This window comes from Dendropsophus ebraccatus, chromosome 10 (assembly GCF_027789765.1).
Source record: "Dendropsophus ebraccatus isolate aDenEbr1 chromosome 10, aDenEbr1.pat, whole genome shotgun sequence".
Lineage (NCBI taxonomy): Eukaryota > Metazoa > Chordata > Amphibia > Anura > Hylidae > Dendropsophus > Dendropsophus ebraccatus.
The window spans coordinates 17,250,195-17,265,156 of record NC_091463.1 but is presented as its reverse complement, the minus strand read 5'-3'; the positions used below and the strand labels follow the sequence as shown (position 1 = coordinate 17,265,156).

The window sequence follows — 14,962 nt, the reverse complement described above, 5'->3', positions numbered from 1 at the left end:
ACTAAGGCCTCATTCACACAATCTGGCAGAAGCGCATAATCTGACAACTACTCGACTACTGCCTCCGTGTCGGCCGGCTAACACAGGTTCACCGCAAGTCGCGTGGACTACGCTGGTTCGTACTGGCACTAGGAGAAGAAGGCAAAGAGGGACCATGCCGCTTCTGGTGAACACAGGAGGAGTAGGTGAGCAGTTGTCAGATTATTTGCTCCCGCACTTGGACATGTGGGGGTTGCGGCACGGATCATATGAATGAATTGATTTGAATGGTTCCTAAAACTGTCCATAGTCATGAATCCGCGACCACGGCCAATTTTACGGGATGAGTGAATGCAGCCTAAGGGATCGGACCCACCGTACTCTTGAGAATGGGGACTCCAAGATCAGGATGCACTGCTCCAGCAATTTTCTATAAGGTGAAAGATACCGAAAAGCACAGCGACACAAGTCGTTCTACTTAAGACGGATAAAGAAGGTGAGAGGTAACATTTTGGAGTGGCCAAGTCACAGTCCTGACCGTAATCCTATAGAAATGCTGTGGAAGGACTTGAAGTGAGCAGCTCATTGGAGGAAACCACAACACAGCAGAGCTGAAGATGTTTAGGCCTAAAACGTCTCCAAACTGATGTCCAGGACCGTTCAGCGATAATCGGGAGTGTTTAAATGCAGATATTGCTGCTCAAGGGTCACACCAGATACTGACAGGGTTCACATACTTTTACCTCACTGATGTGATTCTGGAACTAAAACTGTGTGAGAGTTTCTTTTATTCCTGACTCATTTGGGTGATTTTATTATCTACTATTAGGCTATGTTCACACAACGTGTATTTTTGTAAAACCACGGCCGTTGTACGAAAATATACGTTACCTTGCCCCCTATGGGATCCCGGCCGGAGCGTATACACATAGTATATGCTTCGGCCGGGATTCCTAGCGGCGCCGCAAACAACTGACATGTCAATTTTCTGCGGCTGCTATTGATTGAATAGCGGCCGCAGAAAACCCTGTCAGTGCACACTATGGAGCAAGCGGCTGCGGCCGCACACTCCATAGTGTGCTGTGGGGAGTTCTGATGCGGGCGCGCACGGATGCGCCCGCATCAGAACTCTGCGCCTGCAAAGATCATCCGGACGGTATTGATGAACTTTTCAGACACCGGCCGTTCCGGAACGGCCTGTCTCATACGTAGTCTGCACAGGGCCTTAGATGGAATTCATGCAGAAATAGAGAAAATTAAGAAGGGTTTACAAACTTTCGGGCTGCACTGTATATCATACATAATAAGGATATATATATATATATATATATGACTAGGGGTAGATATATATATGACTAGGGGTAGTCAGAATCTCTATGGTTGCCCAAAGCAACCAATCACAGCTCAGCTTGTGAGCTGTGATTGGTTGCTATGGGCAACACATAGAAACCTACTATATAGATCCTATCTATATATATGTAGCTACTAGTGAGGGCAGACAGGTTGTCCTCCGTGTATACATATTGCCGGCTCGCCCACACACACTAGTGGGACGTGTCCTGTGTCTGAGAGGGTCACAAGAGACGTCAACACTCTCCCAGGCTTCCCCGGCCCTATTTACGGTATCACTGCCCACAGTCAAGATGGAAGGTGGTGACGTCACATCGCCCCCTATCCTCGGCTCCTATTGGCTGTTGCGTTGACAGCTGTTCTATACAGCCTCCTGTCCCCAGCCGCCTCATCTCGGGCTCTTACAGATAAAGCGCTCTCCCCCCTCCGCGCTGCCGCGATTCACCAGCATCCTGCAGACATGGACGTGGTCAACCAGGTAAGAGCTAAGGGGGCAGCTGATCGGGGGTGCAGCTGGCACACATGGGGGGCTCCTGCAGGGGGGAAGGCTGGAGGGAATCATGTGCATCAGGAGGGGAAGAGCAAACTGGGGAGGTCATTGAGATAATAGAGAAGAGAGAAACAGATGGAGGCTAGGGAGGGTATAGGAGAAGGAAGATGGTAGGGAGGAGGGGGACAGCTGAGAGGAGGAGAGGAGACACCATTAACACCTATGGATGTGGACTATATATACACACAGATGCAGGGACACATACACACAGGGCACTGATGAGGATGAGGATGATGTGTGCCGTAATCCTCTGCCTTTTCAATCAGAATTACAATGAGGGGTTTATGGGGGATGGGCTAAGAGGCGACGTCCATGGTTTCCAGTACGTGGTGGGTGTTTATTGGTACGATGTGTGGTGCCCGCCGAGGGTTACAGGTCAGGATGGCCGAGAGCGGAGATTCCACTCACCTTCTGCTCCGGCCTGGTGTAACACAAGGACATCTGGGGGTCCTGATCCCTCCCAGACATCCACCAAGGTTAATGAGGAAAAATAGGATGTGCCGGGGTGTGTGGAGAAAGACGGCTCTACATAGAGGATAGAGAACCTGTAACATCACATCATACACATTGTATGGATATATAGCTCCTATTATCTATGTGACATGGCAGTGATCAATGGCTGACATGTAAGACGGATGTCACACTAGGTCAGGCCTTCATTCTATAGACTGTCCCCAGAGATGTCATCTGGATCCCATAACAATGGATCTATAGCCCGATTCCTGGCTCTATATCATATGTTTATATGGGAGGCGGGGGTCTTCAGGGGGAGGATGTGTACGGAAGCAGATTGTCTAAGTGACCTGGTAGTCCTAGAACCAGTCTCCACCCAGAAAGGAGACGTTCACCTCTATCTATAGACATACAATGGTGTCTCCCCGGCCTTTGTTCCATGACAACTAATCTGACGACTTTCCAAGCCATTTCTAGTATGGACTTCTCTACAGATCATATCGGCCTCCATGTCCCAAAGTCATCACCTTGCCTATTAATGTACTAGTCCATGTATTCCTGTCCCCCTCCAGACACTATACTTATAGGCTGGTGCCTGCCTCCTACTATAACCACAATGCTATATAATGTCTCGCTTTACCAAATAGATTTACACAGGGCGAGGGCCAAAAAGCGAGATACCCTTATCACGTTACTGTGAAAACACTTCAAGTGATAACACATACCTGCCCAGTGGTTAATTACATTTTTATTGCACAGCCAGTTTTCCTTAAAGGATTTAATAGATTAATAGGTCATTGTAGTATAATAGAGGAAAGTTCCCTGTTCAGAATTCTATAAAGAGCGTCCCTCGTTCTGGAGGACTTGTCCTGTCCTGTGTTACTCTGTTTAACCATTGATGTCAATGAGGACTGTGTAATTCCTTATGTCCCCTGTGGTGGCGCTGCAGGAAAAGCTATTGTCCACATTAAGCTAAAACTTGGTCCAAATCCATTAGTGTAGAAAATAATATTGTAACTGGAGAAACCACAACATGGCAGACTTCAAGATGGTGGAGTCGCTTTTACTTTAAAGTTAAAGGGGTTGTACGCCTTTTATTATGAGGATCCTAATAAAGAGGTTCTCCACTTCATACAGTCTTACTTGTTACACAGGTCTCTTATAAATAAGCAGATCATAGATTATATCTGCTGAAAACCCATTGGGACTCAGTGTTCAATTTCCCTGCAGTGCCTCCACAGGGCAAATTAAGTATTACACAAACAAATGGGTTGTCTGTGTACAAGAAAGGTCCTCCAGAGGAAGAGGCACTCTTTGTAGTTGTTGTACATTCCTCCTCTTAAAACTCCCTAATGGCTTATTTGGAGGTTTTTAAAACTGGAGAACCCTTTTAATTTGTGGTAATCTAATAAAACCAAACCAGCAGCAAGTGTTTAGTATCTCTGCAGCGCCACCACAGGGGAAATTAAGTATTGCACAAACAAATAGGTTGTCTTTGTACCGCAGGACAAGACGGGTCATCCAGAGGAGACACTCTTTGTAGTTGTTGTACACCCTGGACCCCTACCCCCCCCCCCATTCCTTCTCTTACATCTCACCAATGGCTTATTTGAAGGTTTTCAAAATTGGACAACCCCTTTAACTAGTTGTAACCTGTGATAAGAAAAAAAAAAGCAGCAAGTGTTTAGTATCTCAGCAGCAGCGCCACCACAGGGTAAATGAAGCACTACACATTGAAAACAATGATCTGACACTCTTTGTGGCCGAGCACTGTGTCAGTCAGCGACCGCTAACCCTGATAGTGTATTTCGCCTGAATTAATGTTCAGTATAACATCAAATATCAATGCCCCTGCCCATAGCAGCATTTAGTTTCCAATGTGCCTCCAGAGCTGTAGCCTCATTGCTTTGTATGGGAAGCTCCTGCCGTCCGTCTCTCCTTTCCAGCGCGTTTCCTGACTTGCGACCGCATGTGTGTGCAGATGATTAGCTGAAATCACATTACTTGGCGCCATATCCTCAGCCTCATCCTGATTTATTACATTCATTGTTCCCTATAATAAAAAAACACACACACAGCAGCTGGAAGCACAAGGCTGACGATCTGTCATCTGAGCCGAGCGAGATCTTTAAATGGCGTCACGTCCTGGAGGTATACATTATCACATTGACACCATGTATCTTGAGATGACAGGACGGGGAGCAGCGCGGTATAGACGGAGCGAGGGAAGGGGGGTTTCAGCACCTTGGAGAGCGGCAGAGCGTTGGATGTGTTATGTATACTCTGTCTTGTCTTCCGCAGCTGGTGGCAGGGGGACAGTTTCGTGTAGTGAAGGAGCCATTGGGATTCATCAAAATTCTCGAATGGGTGAGTAATCCTTCTGACGTTACATATATATGTGTTATATGTGTATAGGTATATGTATATCTCATCTATGTATTCGTATAAGACCGCCATGGTGCCGTCCATGGTGCATCGGTTCTTGCCCTTGCAGAAACATCGCGTGAGAAAACCTTCTTCATTTAGGCCTTAAATAAATGATGAGACCACGAGGCAGAACATCATTGCCGGCTATTATTCAGTGTAATATTTCAGCTTTATAAATATATCCCTCCATTTACTGTCTTCACTGATGGGGCAAAGTCCAGACCTTTCATGTATAAAAGAGGCCATGTGCCCCATGTTAGTAGTCTGGGCGACTGCCGGACTGGGAATTTCTTATACAGTATAGAAGTGCTCAGTCGTATAGGAAAATTACTTTAATCTGGCAATCGATAATCCAGAACATTTGATAATCTGGAAGAATAGGAATATACTTTCTATAAGTGCTGCCAGGTATTGTACAGATGAGCGAACTGGGTTCAGGTTCGAGTCGATCCGTTTGATTAGCGGTGGCTGCTGAACTTGGATAAAGCTCTAAGGTTGTCTGGAAAACATGGATACAGCCAATGACTATATCCATGATTTCCACATAGCCTTAGGGCTTTATCCAAGTTCAGCAGCCACCGCTAATCAAATGCTGAAAGTTCGGGTTCGAATGGACTCGAGCATGCTCCAGGTTCACTCATCTCTAACAAGTACAACTCCAAGCATGCACTGACAGCAGAAGAAGAGGCACATTTTAGAACTAAACAGAGATGGAGACCAGTGTTACCTAACCTGTGACTCACCATCTGTTAGAAAACTACAATTCCCAGCAAGCCCTGCAACTGAAGAAGTTTAATATAGAACTGCAGTTAGATGGAGACCTGTTTTCCCCAACTTGTGACTCTCCAGTTAGAAAACTACAACTCCCAGCATGTCCTGACTGTAGTTCAGCTGGCAGCTTGGTGACTCATTGGTGGTATAGGTTGATTGACTACATGGGATTTCACTTGGTGGCATAGTGCATTGGGCATCATAGTGATTCAGTAATAATAATTCTGTGGAATGCCTTGGATGTCAGAGCATGCTGGGAGTTGTAGTTTTGCAGGTTGAGGAGCACTGGTGTACATCTATCTATAGTTTTATACTATACTGTCAGGGCATACTGGGAGTTGTAGTTTTGCAGCAGCTGGAATCTACAGATTGGGGAGCAATGGTGTACATCTATCGTTCTATACTATACTGTCAGGGCATGCTGGGATTTGTAGTTTTGCAGCAGCTGGAATCTACAGATTGGGGAGCAATGGTGTACATCTATCGTTCTATACTATACTGTCAGGGCATGCTGGGATTTGTAGTTTTGCAGGTTGGGGAGCACTGGTGTACATCTATCTATAGTTCTATACTATATTTCTGGGAATGCTGGGAGTTGTAGTTTAGCAGCAGCTAGAATCTACAGGTTGGGGAACAATGGTGTACATCTATCTATCGTTCTATACTATACTGTCAGGGCATGCTGGGAGTTGTAGTTTTGCAGGTTGGGGAGCACTGGTGTACATCTATCTATAGTTCTATACTATATTTCTGGGCATGCTGGGAGTTGTAGTTTAGCAGCAGCTGAAATCTACAGATTGGGGAGCAATGGTGTACATATGTCGTTCTATACTATACTGTCAGGGCATGCTGGGAGTTGTAGTTTTGCAGCAGTTGGGGAGCACTGCAATAGGGTCTGTACATTTCCATACAATTCCAGATATGTTTCCAATAATCCACAACAATGGATTATATGGATTCTAGTATATCTCCTTTTTTTAGCTGTAATTTTTATTAGAAGAGGAAAATAGAACAGTATATTTCCTTTTTAACCCTTTTACACAGGTTAGAACAACTTCTTCATCCTTCCTATGTCACAGAAAGCTACCAAATGGTTTCTATAGCATTGGCAGCTATATAGCCCCCCAGATTACTCCTATTAGGGGCTGATGGTACAGCCAGTGCCCCCACAGTTGCTATGAGACAATGCTATGGCACAGCCCTGCTGCTGTTCCTTTCCTTGCACACATGTATGGGCACTATTGGAAGTTCTGGGCATTAGGCTGTTGCCCCCGTCTCTATCTGGCAGGCGGCATTAGCTTTGGCTAGCGTGGTGACTTGTGCATTCTCACACCCCAGGTTACACTGTAATCCTCTTTACTGTTTGCTATGGCCGATGCTCTAAAAATACTCATCAGTCTCTGTGGAGATGCAGGAGGTCACAATCCTGTGGATTACCAGCAGCATAAATCCAGCCGGGTCTGCCCACTGTGCACAGCCTCTGCCCCCCTGCGTGTACCACCCAGCAGGAGGGCATTAACATTACCAGTACCGATACCGCATACTATGGTGTAGGGATATTGCTGTGGGTAACACAGATAGATATTGGCTCCAGGATACAGCAGAGAAGCAGGCACAAGATGCGTCTGTTGAAATGGACTGCCAACTTGCAGATCTACTTAAGAAATCGTATGTGCCACCCACTTCCTATCATATTAACATTTGGCAGCAGAAGGACCTGACATATTTTCTCTCTGAAAACACATTTACATATGATTCTTCTTATGTCTCAGTCCAAGAGTAGTGTATATCAGAATATTCTTATTAACCAGCATTCACATAGTGCCCACGATGCTGCCCGCTGAACTATGCCACCCACTAAGTCACCCTGATGCCTGTCGAGCTATACCACCCACTGAAGAACCATGCCACCCACTTAGTTCCCATGCTGCCCGATGAACATTGCCACCCACTGAATCACACTGCTGCCTATACAAATATGCCATTCACTATGTCAATATGATGACCACTGAACTATGCCACCCACTGAGTTACCATGCTGCCTGCTGAACTATGCCACCCACTCAGTTACCATGCTGCCTGCTGAACTATGCCACCCACTGAATTACCATGCTGCCTGCTGAACTATGCCACCCACTCAGTTACCATGCTGCCTGCTGAACTATGCCACCCACTGAATTACCATGCTGCCTGCTGAACTATGCCACCCACTCAGTTACCATGCTGCCTGCTGAACTATGCCACCCACTGAAATACCATGCTGCCCGCTGAACTATGCCACCCACTGAATTACCATGCTGTCCTCAGAACTATGCCACCCACTCAGTTACCATGCTGCCCGCTGAACTATGCCACCCACTGAATTACCATGCTGCCTGCTGAACTATGCCACCCACTCAGTTACCATGCTGCCTGCTGAACTATGCCACCCACTGAATTACCATGCTGCCCGCTGAACTATGCCACCCACTGAATTACCATGCTGCCTGCTGTACTATGCCACCCACTGAATTACCATGCTGCCTGGTGAAATATGCCACCCACTGAATTACCATGCTGTCCTCAGAACTATGCCACCCACTGAGTCACTCTGCTGCCTATTGAGCTATACCACGCACTGAATAACCATTATGTCCACTAATCTATGGCACCCGATGTGTCACCGTGTTGCCCGCTGAACTATGCCACACACTGAATCACCATGTTGCTAATCAAGCTATACCAACCACTGTGCACCATTCACTGTGCTGCGCATCTGCCTGTACCACCCAATAAGTCATCATGCTGCATACCAACCACTTGTACTAATGCTGCCCACCAAACCATGCCATCCAAAGAGTCACCTGTTGCCTATCACACTTTGTCACCCACTGAGTCATCATGCTGCCCACTGAACTATACCACCTACTGAGTCACCAAGATGTCAGCTGAACTATGCTATCCACTGAATTACCATGCTGCCCATTTGTCTATGCCAACTACTAAGTCATCTTGCTGCGGACTAAACCATACCACCCATTTGTCTTAATGCTGTCCACTAAACTATGCCATCCACTGAGTAACCATGCTGCCCATCAGTCTATGCCTTCAACTGAGTAACCATGCTGCCCACTGAACTATGCCATTTACTGAGTCACCATAATGTCTACTGAACTATGCCACCCACTGAGTCACTTTTTTGCCCACTGAACTATGCCACCCACTGGGCCACTATGAGTCTCGGGATCAAACTATGTCTCCAACCGAGTCACCATGATGTCAACTGAACTAAGCCACCCCCTTAATTACCATGCTGCCCGTTAGTCTATGCCACCTACTGAGTCACCATGCTGCCCGTTAGTCTATGCCACCCACTGAGTCACCATGCTGCCCATTACTCTATGCCACCCACTGAGTCACCATGCTGCCCATTACTCTATGCCACCCACTGAGTCACCATGCTGCCCATTGCTCTATGCCACCCACTGAGTCACCATGCTGCCCATTAGTCTATGCCACCCACTGAGTCACCATGCTGCCCATTATTCTATGCCACCCACTGAGTCACCATGCTGCCCATTAGTCTATGCCACCCACTGAGTCACCATGCTGCCCATTATTCTATGCCACCCACTGAGTCACCATGCTGCCCATTATTCTATGCCACCCACTGAGTCACCATGCTGCCCGTTAGTCTATGCCACCTACTGAGTCACCATGCTGCCCGTTAGTCTATGCCACCCACTGAGTCACCATGCTGCCCGTTAGTCTATGCCACCCACTGAGTCACCATGCTGCCCGTTAGTCTATGCCACCTACTGAGTCACCATGCTGCCCGTTAGTCTATGCCACCCACTGAGTCACCATGCTGCCCGTTAGTCTATGCCACCCACTGAGTCACCATGCTGCTCACCAAACCATACCACCACCCACTTGTCCTAATGCTGCCCACTGATCTATACCACCCACTACTCCGCCATACTTCTAGTGTTACTATAACTCCCCAACCTCTGGATCTGCAGAACTACAACCCCCAGCATTCCTTTGAGCATATCAGGACATGCAGGGAATTGTAGTTTAGCAATAACAGGAGAGGCCCAGGTTGGGGATATGTGGTCTAAACTATTAGGCTGTGACCTCCCATCCCTCTCATAGATATTAGTATGGGTGGTCTATACTGCGGCCTCCATGTGGATAACAGGGAGCAGGTGGCGTAGAAATTGGTGCATGTAACACTACACCTATAGCGCCACCTATAGGTATTATGGAGATTTATCTTATAGTAAGATTCTCCTTGCTGCCTATAGCAACCAATCACAGCTCTGCTTTCATTTTACCAGAGCAATGTGAGCAATGAAAGCTGAGCTGTGATTGGTTGCTATGGGCAACAGAAATGGTTTCACTTTTAGACATCTGCCCTTATGTGTCACCTAGTGAATTAGTGAGCGACCTGAGAGGAAGGAAAGATGTCTGGGAACGTCTCCTATAAGATGTCCTCTCATTGTATATGTGCCCCCAACATACCGTATGGAATATTAGAGGGAAGCTCATATATACATGTTATACCCCTTTAAAGGGAAACTGATAGCTCTGTATCAGCCTCCGAGCTGCAGGCATGGGTATATAGCTGATACAGGGATAAAACAAACAATACCTGCCTCTAAGCCTATGGCTGTTTGCAATGTTATAAAATCTTGTTTTCCTCCCAAGTTAGGGTACTGAGCTGCAGCATGCATACCACCCTCCTCCACCCCATCATAATTAATGACTCTGCTGCAGGTCATACCATGTACATCAATCCTTCAGGGCATGAGGAGGTGGAGGAGGGAGAGGGGGTGTGCATGCTGCAGCTCAGCCCAGCCACTATCACATAAGAACTTGGGAGGAAAACATGATTTTATAACTTTGCAGGTACCATTTATTTTATCTCCCATCAGCTATCTGAGCATGATGTAGAGATGACAGATTCCTTTTTAACTTGCTCAAGCCTTCTCTCTATTCCCAAATCATCTGTTGGGGGGGGGGGGGGAGTAGGGAGGTCCCTGTACACATTAGCTGTATAAATTGTGTGGGGTTGTCCAAAGTTTTCCATACAAAACAGTGCCCCACCTCTCCACAGGTTGCATGTGGTATTGCATCTCACTGTGATGGAGCTGAGCTGTTCTACCATACACCTGTTCTTGGAAAAAATGTCAGCCATTATTTTCTAGTTTCTTTGTCCTAATCTAAATGCATGACTGCCCCTGTAGCTGTGTACTGCGGTCACTGCGGTCTCTGTTTCTTTTGGTCTCGCCGCCTTCTCCTGATGCCTTTGTCTCTCTCTTTTGCAGCTGTTTTCTATCTTTGCCTTCGCAACATGTGGAAGTTACAGCGGGGAATTCACCCTGAGCATCGACTGTGTCAACAAAACCGAGAGCAAGAGGAATATTAAAGTGGACTTTGAGTATCCCTTTAAGTGAGTGTCTGATTCTAGATAATTCCTATCCATAATGGCACACTTATGGGGTGTTTACACAGAGAGATTTATCTTCTAGATTTTTGAAGCCAAAGCCTTTATGGCCTGGTCTCTGTCTATAGTCTGTTCCTGGCTTTGGCTTCAAAGACATGTCAGATAAAGCTCTGTGTAAACGCACGCTTAGATCGGAGCCGCTATAGACTATATTATCGGGAGCGGCTTATATAGCGGTTCCGTCATATAGTACTAGGTGTATATCTGTGGTCTCTTCACTCCCTGTACAGTTCTGGGCACCTGTCAGTCTGACTTGTGTTCTGTTTTTCCCAATAACATTATATTAGGGGATTGCTATGTATGGTATATTAGGGGATTGCTATGTACGATATATATTAGGGGATTGTTATGTATGGTATATTAGGGGATTGCTATGTACGATATATATTAGGGGATTGTTATGTATAATATATATTAGGGGATTGTTATGTATAATATATATTAGGGGATTGCTATGTATGGTATATTAGGAGATTGCTAGGTATGGTATATATTAGGGGATTGCTAGGTATGGTATATTAGGGGATTGCTATGTATGGTATATTAGGGGATTGCTATGTATGGTATATTAGGGGATTGCTATGTACAATATATATTAGGGGATTGCTATGTATGGTATATTAGGGGATTGCTATGTATAATATATATTAGGGGATTGCTATGTATAATATATATTAGGGGATTGCTAGGTATGGTATATTAGGGGATTGCTATGTATGGTATATTAGGGGATTGCTATGTATGGTATATATTAGGGGATTGCTATGTATGGTATATATTAGGGGATTGCTAGGTATGGTATATTAGGGGATTGCTAGGTATGGTATATTAGGGGATTGCTATGTATGGTATATATTAGGGGATTGCTAGGTATGGTATATATTAGGGGATTGCTAGGTATGGTATATTAGGGGATTGCTAGGTATGGTATATTAGGGGATTGCTATGTATGGTATATATTAGGGGATTGCTATGTATGGTATATTAGGGGATTGCTATGTACAATATATATTAGGGGGTTGCTATGTATGGTATATTAGGGGATTGCTAGGTATGGTATATTAGGGGATTGCTAGGTATGGTATATTAGGGGATTGCTAGGTATGGTATATTAGGGGATTGCTATGTATGGTATATTAGGGGATTGCTATGTACAATATATATTAGGGGATTGCTATGTACAATATATATTAGGGGATTGCTAGGTATGGTATATTAGGGGATTGCTAGGTATGGTATATTAGGGGATTGCTAGGTATGGTATATTAGGGGATTGCTAGGTATGGTATATTAGGGGATTGCTAGGTATGGTATATTAGGGGATTGCTAGGTATGGTATATAAGGGGATTGCTAGGTATGGTATATTAGGGGATTGCTATGTATGGTATATTAGGGGATTGCTAGGTATGGTATATTAGGGGATTGCTATGTATGGTATATTAGAAGATTGCTATGTATGGTATATTAGGGAATTAACCCCTTCCTGCTGCGACCATTTCCATTTTTTTTTTTACTTTTGTCTCTTTCCCCCTACTCTTTTAAGAGCCATAACTGTTCTATGTTCCTTAGGCAGAGATGTGGTGTTTTCTTTTTGCAGGACAGGTTGTAGCTTTTTTCTATAACTGGATAATCCCTTTATTAATGACGCCTTTTATTGTACCATATAATGTATTGTGGCATAAGGGGTTGTCTGACATTAAGCAATTTTTTATATATCACTGCTGGTATATAGAAAACAATAAGGAGCTTATGCTTCCCTGTCCATGCTCCCTCAGTGTCCTCCTCTGGTGTCCCCCAACGACTGCTCGAGGACCCTGCCCACAAACGCTTACATAGGGGGAGGGGACCCTGCCCCTGAGGGCTTATAAAGGGAGAGAGGACCCTGCCCCTGAGGGCTTATATAGGTAGAGAGGACCCTGCCCCTGAGGGCTTACAAAGGGGAGAGAGGACCCTGCCTGCGAGGGCTTATATAGGGAGAGAGGACCCTGCCCCTGAGGGCTTACATAGATGGAGAGAGGACCCTGCCTGCGAGGGCTTATATAGGGAGAGAGGACCCTGCCCCTGAGGGCTTATATAGGGAGAGACGACCCTGCCCCTGAGGGCTTATATAGGGAGAGAGGACCCTGCCCCTGAGGGCCTATATAGATGGAGAGAGGACCCTGCCCCTGAGGGCCTATATAGATAGAGGATCCTGCCCCTGAGGGCTTATATAGATGGAGAGAGGACCCTGCCTGCGAGGGCTTATATAGATGGAGAGAGGACCCTGCCTGCGAGGGCTTATATAGGGAGAGAGGACCCTGCCCCTGAGGGCTTATAATGTGAGAGAGGACCCTGCCCCTGAGGGCTTATATAGAGAGAGAGGAGCCTGCCCCTGAGGGCTTACATAGGGAGAAAGGGGACCCTGCCCCTGAGGGCTTACATAGGGGGAGAGAGGACCCTGCCCCTGAGGGCTTATATAGGGAGAGAGGAGCCTGCCCCTGAGGGCTTATATAGATGGAGAGAGGACCCTGCCCCTGAGGGCTTATATAGGGAGAGAGGAGCCTGCCCCTGAGGGCTTATATAGATGGAGAGAGGACCCTGCCCCTGAGGGCTTATATAGGGTGAGAGGACCCTGCCCCTGAGGGCTTATATAGATGGAGAGTGGACCCTGCCCCTGAGGGCTTACATAGGGAGAGAGGACCCTGCCCCTGAGGGCTTATATAGGGAGAGAGGACCCTGCCCCTGAGGGCTTATATAGGGAGAGAGGACCCTCTCCCTGAGGGCTTATATAGGGAGAGAGGACCCTGCCCCTGAGGGCTTATATAGGGGATAGAGGAGCATGCCCCTGAGGGCTTATATAGGGAGAGAGGACCCTGCCCCTGAGGGCTTATATAGGGAGAGAGGACCCTGCCCCTGAGGGCTTATATAGGGAGAGAGGACCCTGCCCCTGAGGGCTTACATAGGGAGAGAGGACCCTGCCTCTGAGGGCTTATATAGGGAGAGAGGACCCTGCCCCTGAGGGCTTATAAACGGAGAGAGGACCCTGCCCCTGAGGGCTTATATAGGGAGAGAGGACCCTGCCCCTGAGGGCTTATATAGGGAGAGAGGACCCTGCCCCTGAGGGCTTATATAGGGAGAGAGGACCCTGCCCCTGAGGGCTTATAAAAGGGGAGAGGACCCTGCCCCTGAGGGCTTACATAGGGAGAGAGGAGCCTGCCCCTGAGAGGTTATATAGATGGAGAGGACCCTGCCCCTGAGAGCTTATATAGGGAGAGAGGAGCCTGCCCCTGAGAAGTTACATACAGAGAGAGGACCTTGCCCCTGAGGGCTTATATAGATGGAGAGGACCCTGCCCCTGAGAGGTTAGATAGGGAGAGAGGACCCTGCCCCTGAGGGATTATATAGGGAAAGAGGACCCTGCCCCTAAGGGCTTACATAGGGAGAGAGGACCCTGCGTGCGAGGACTTATATAGTGAGAGAGGACCTTGCCCCTGAGGGCTTACGGACCCTGCCCCCAAGAGCTTACATAAGTAGAGAGGACCCTGCCCACAAGGGTTTATAAAGGAAGAGAGAACCGTGCCTGCGAGGACTTATATAGAGGTGAGAGGACCCTGCCCCTGAGGGCTTACATAGGGAGAGCGGACCCTGCCTGCGAGGACTTATATAGTGAGAGAGGACCTTGCCCCTGAGGGCTTACATAGGGAGAGAGGACCCTGCCCCCAAGAGCTTGCATAAGTAGAGAGGACCCTGCCCACAGGGTTTATAAAGGGAGAGAGGACCCTGCCCCTGAGGGCTTACATAGGGAGAGAGGACCCTGCCCCAAGAGCTTACATAACTAGAGAGGACCCTTCTCCTGAGGGCTTATATAGGGAGAGAGGACCCTGCCTGCAAGGGCTTACATATAAAGAGAGGACCCTGCCCACGAGGACTTAGGGAGAGAGGACCCTGCCCCTGAGGTCTTACA

General features: G+C 47.1%; 1 protein-coding gene across 2 annotated transcripts in view; it reads left to right on the top strand.

Moving 5' to 3' along the window:
- The first annotated feature begins 1,455 nt into the window (after positions 1-1,455).
- SYP (synaptophysin) overlaps positions 1,456-14,962 on the top strand; it is a 37,559-nt gene continuing 24,052 nt past the window's right edge. For both annotated transcript variants that reach the window (XM_069985851.1, XM_069985853.1), the window contains exons 1-3: positions 1,456-1,807; positions 4,634-4,699; positions 10,840-10,964. In XM_069985851.1, the coding sequence (XP_069841952.1) occupies positions 1,790-1,807; positions 4,634-4,699; positions 10,840-10,964 (209 nt within the window). In that variant the 5' untranslated portion in view covers positions 1,456-1,789. The remainder of the gene's footprint in view (positions 1,808-4,633; positions 4,700-10,839; positions 10,965-14,962) is intronic.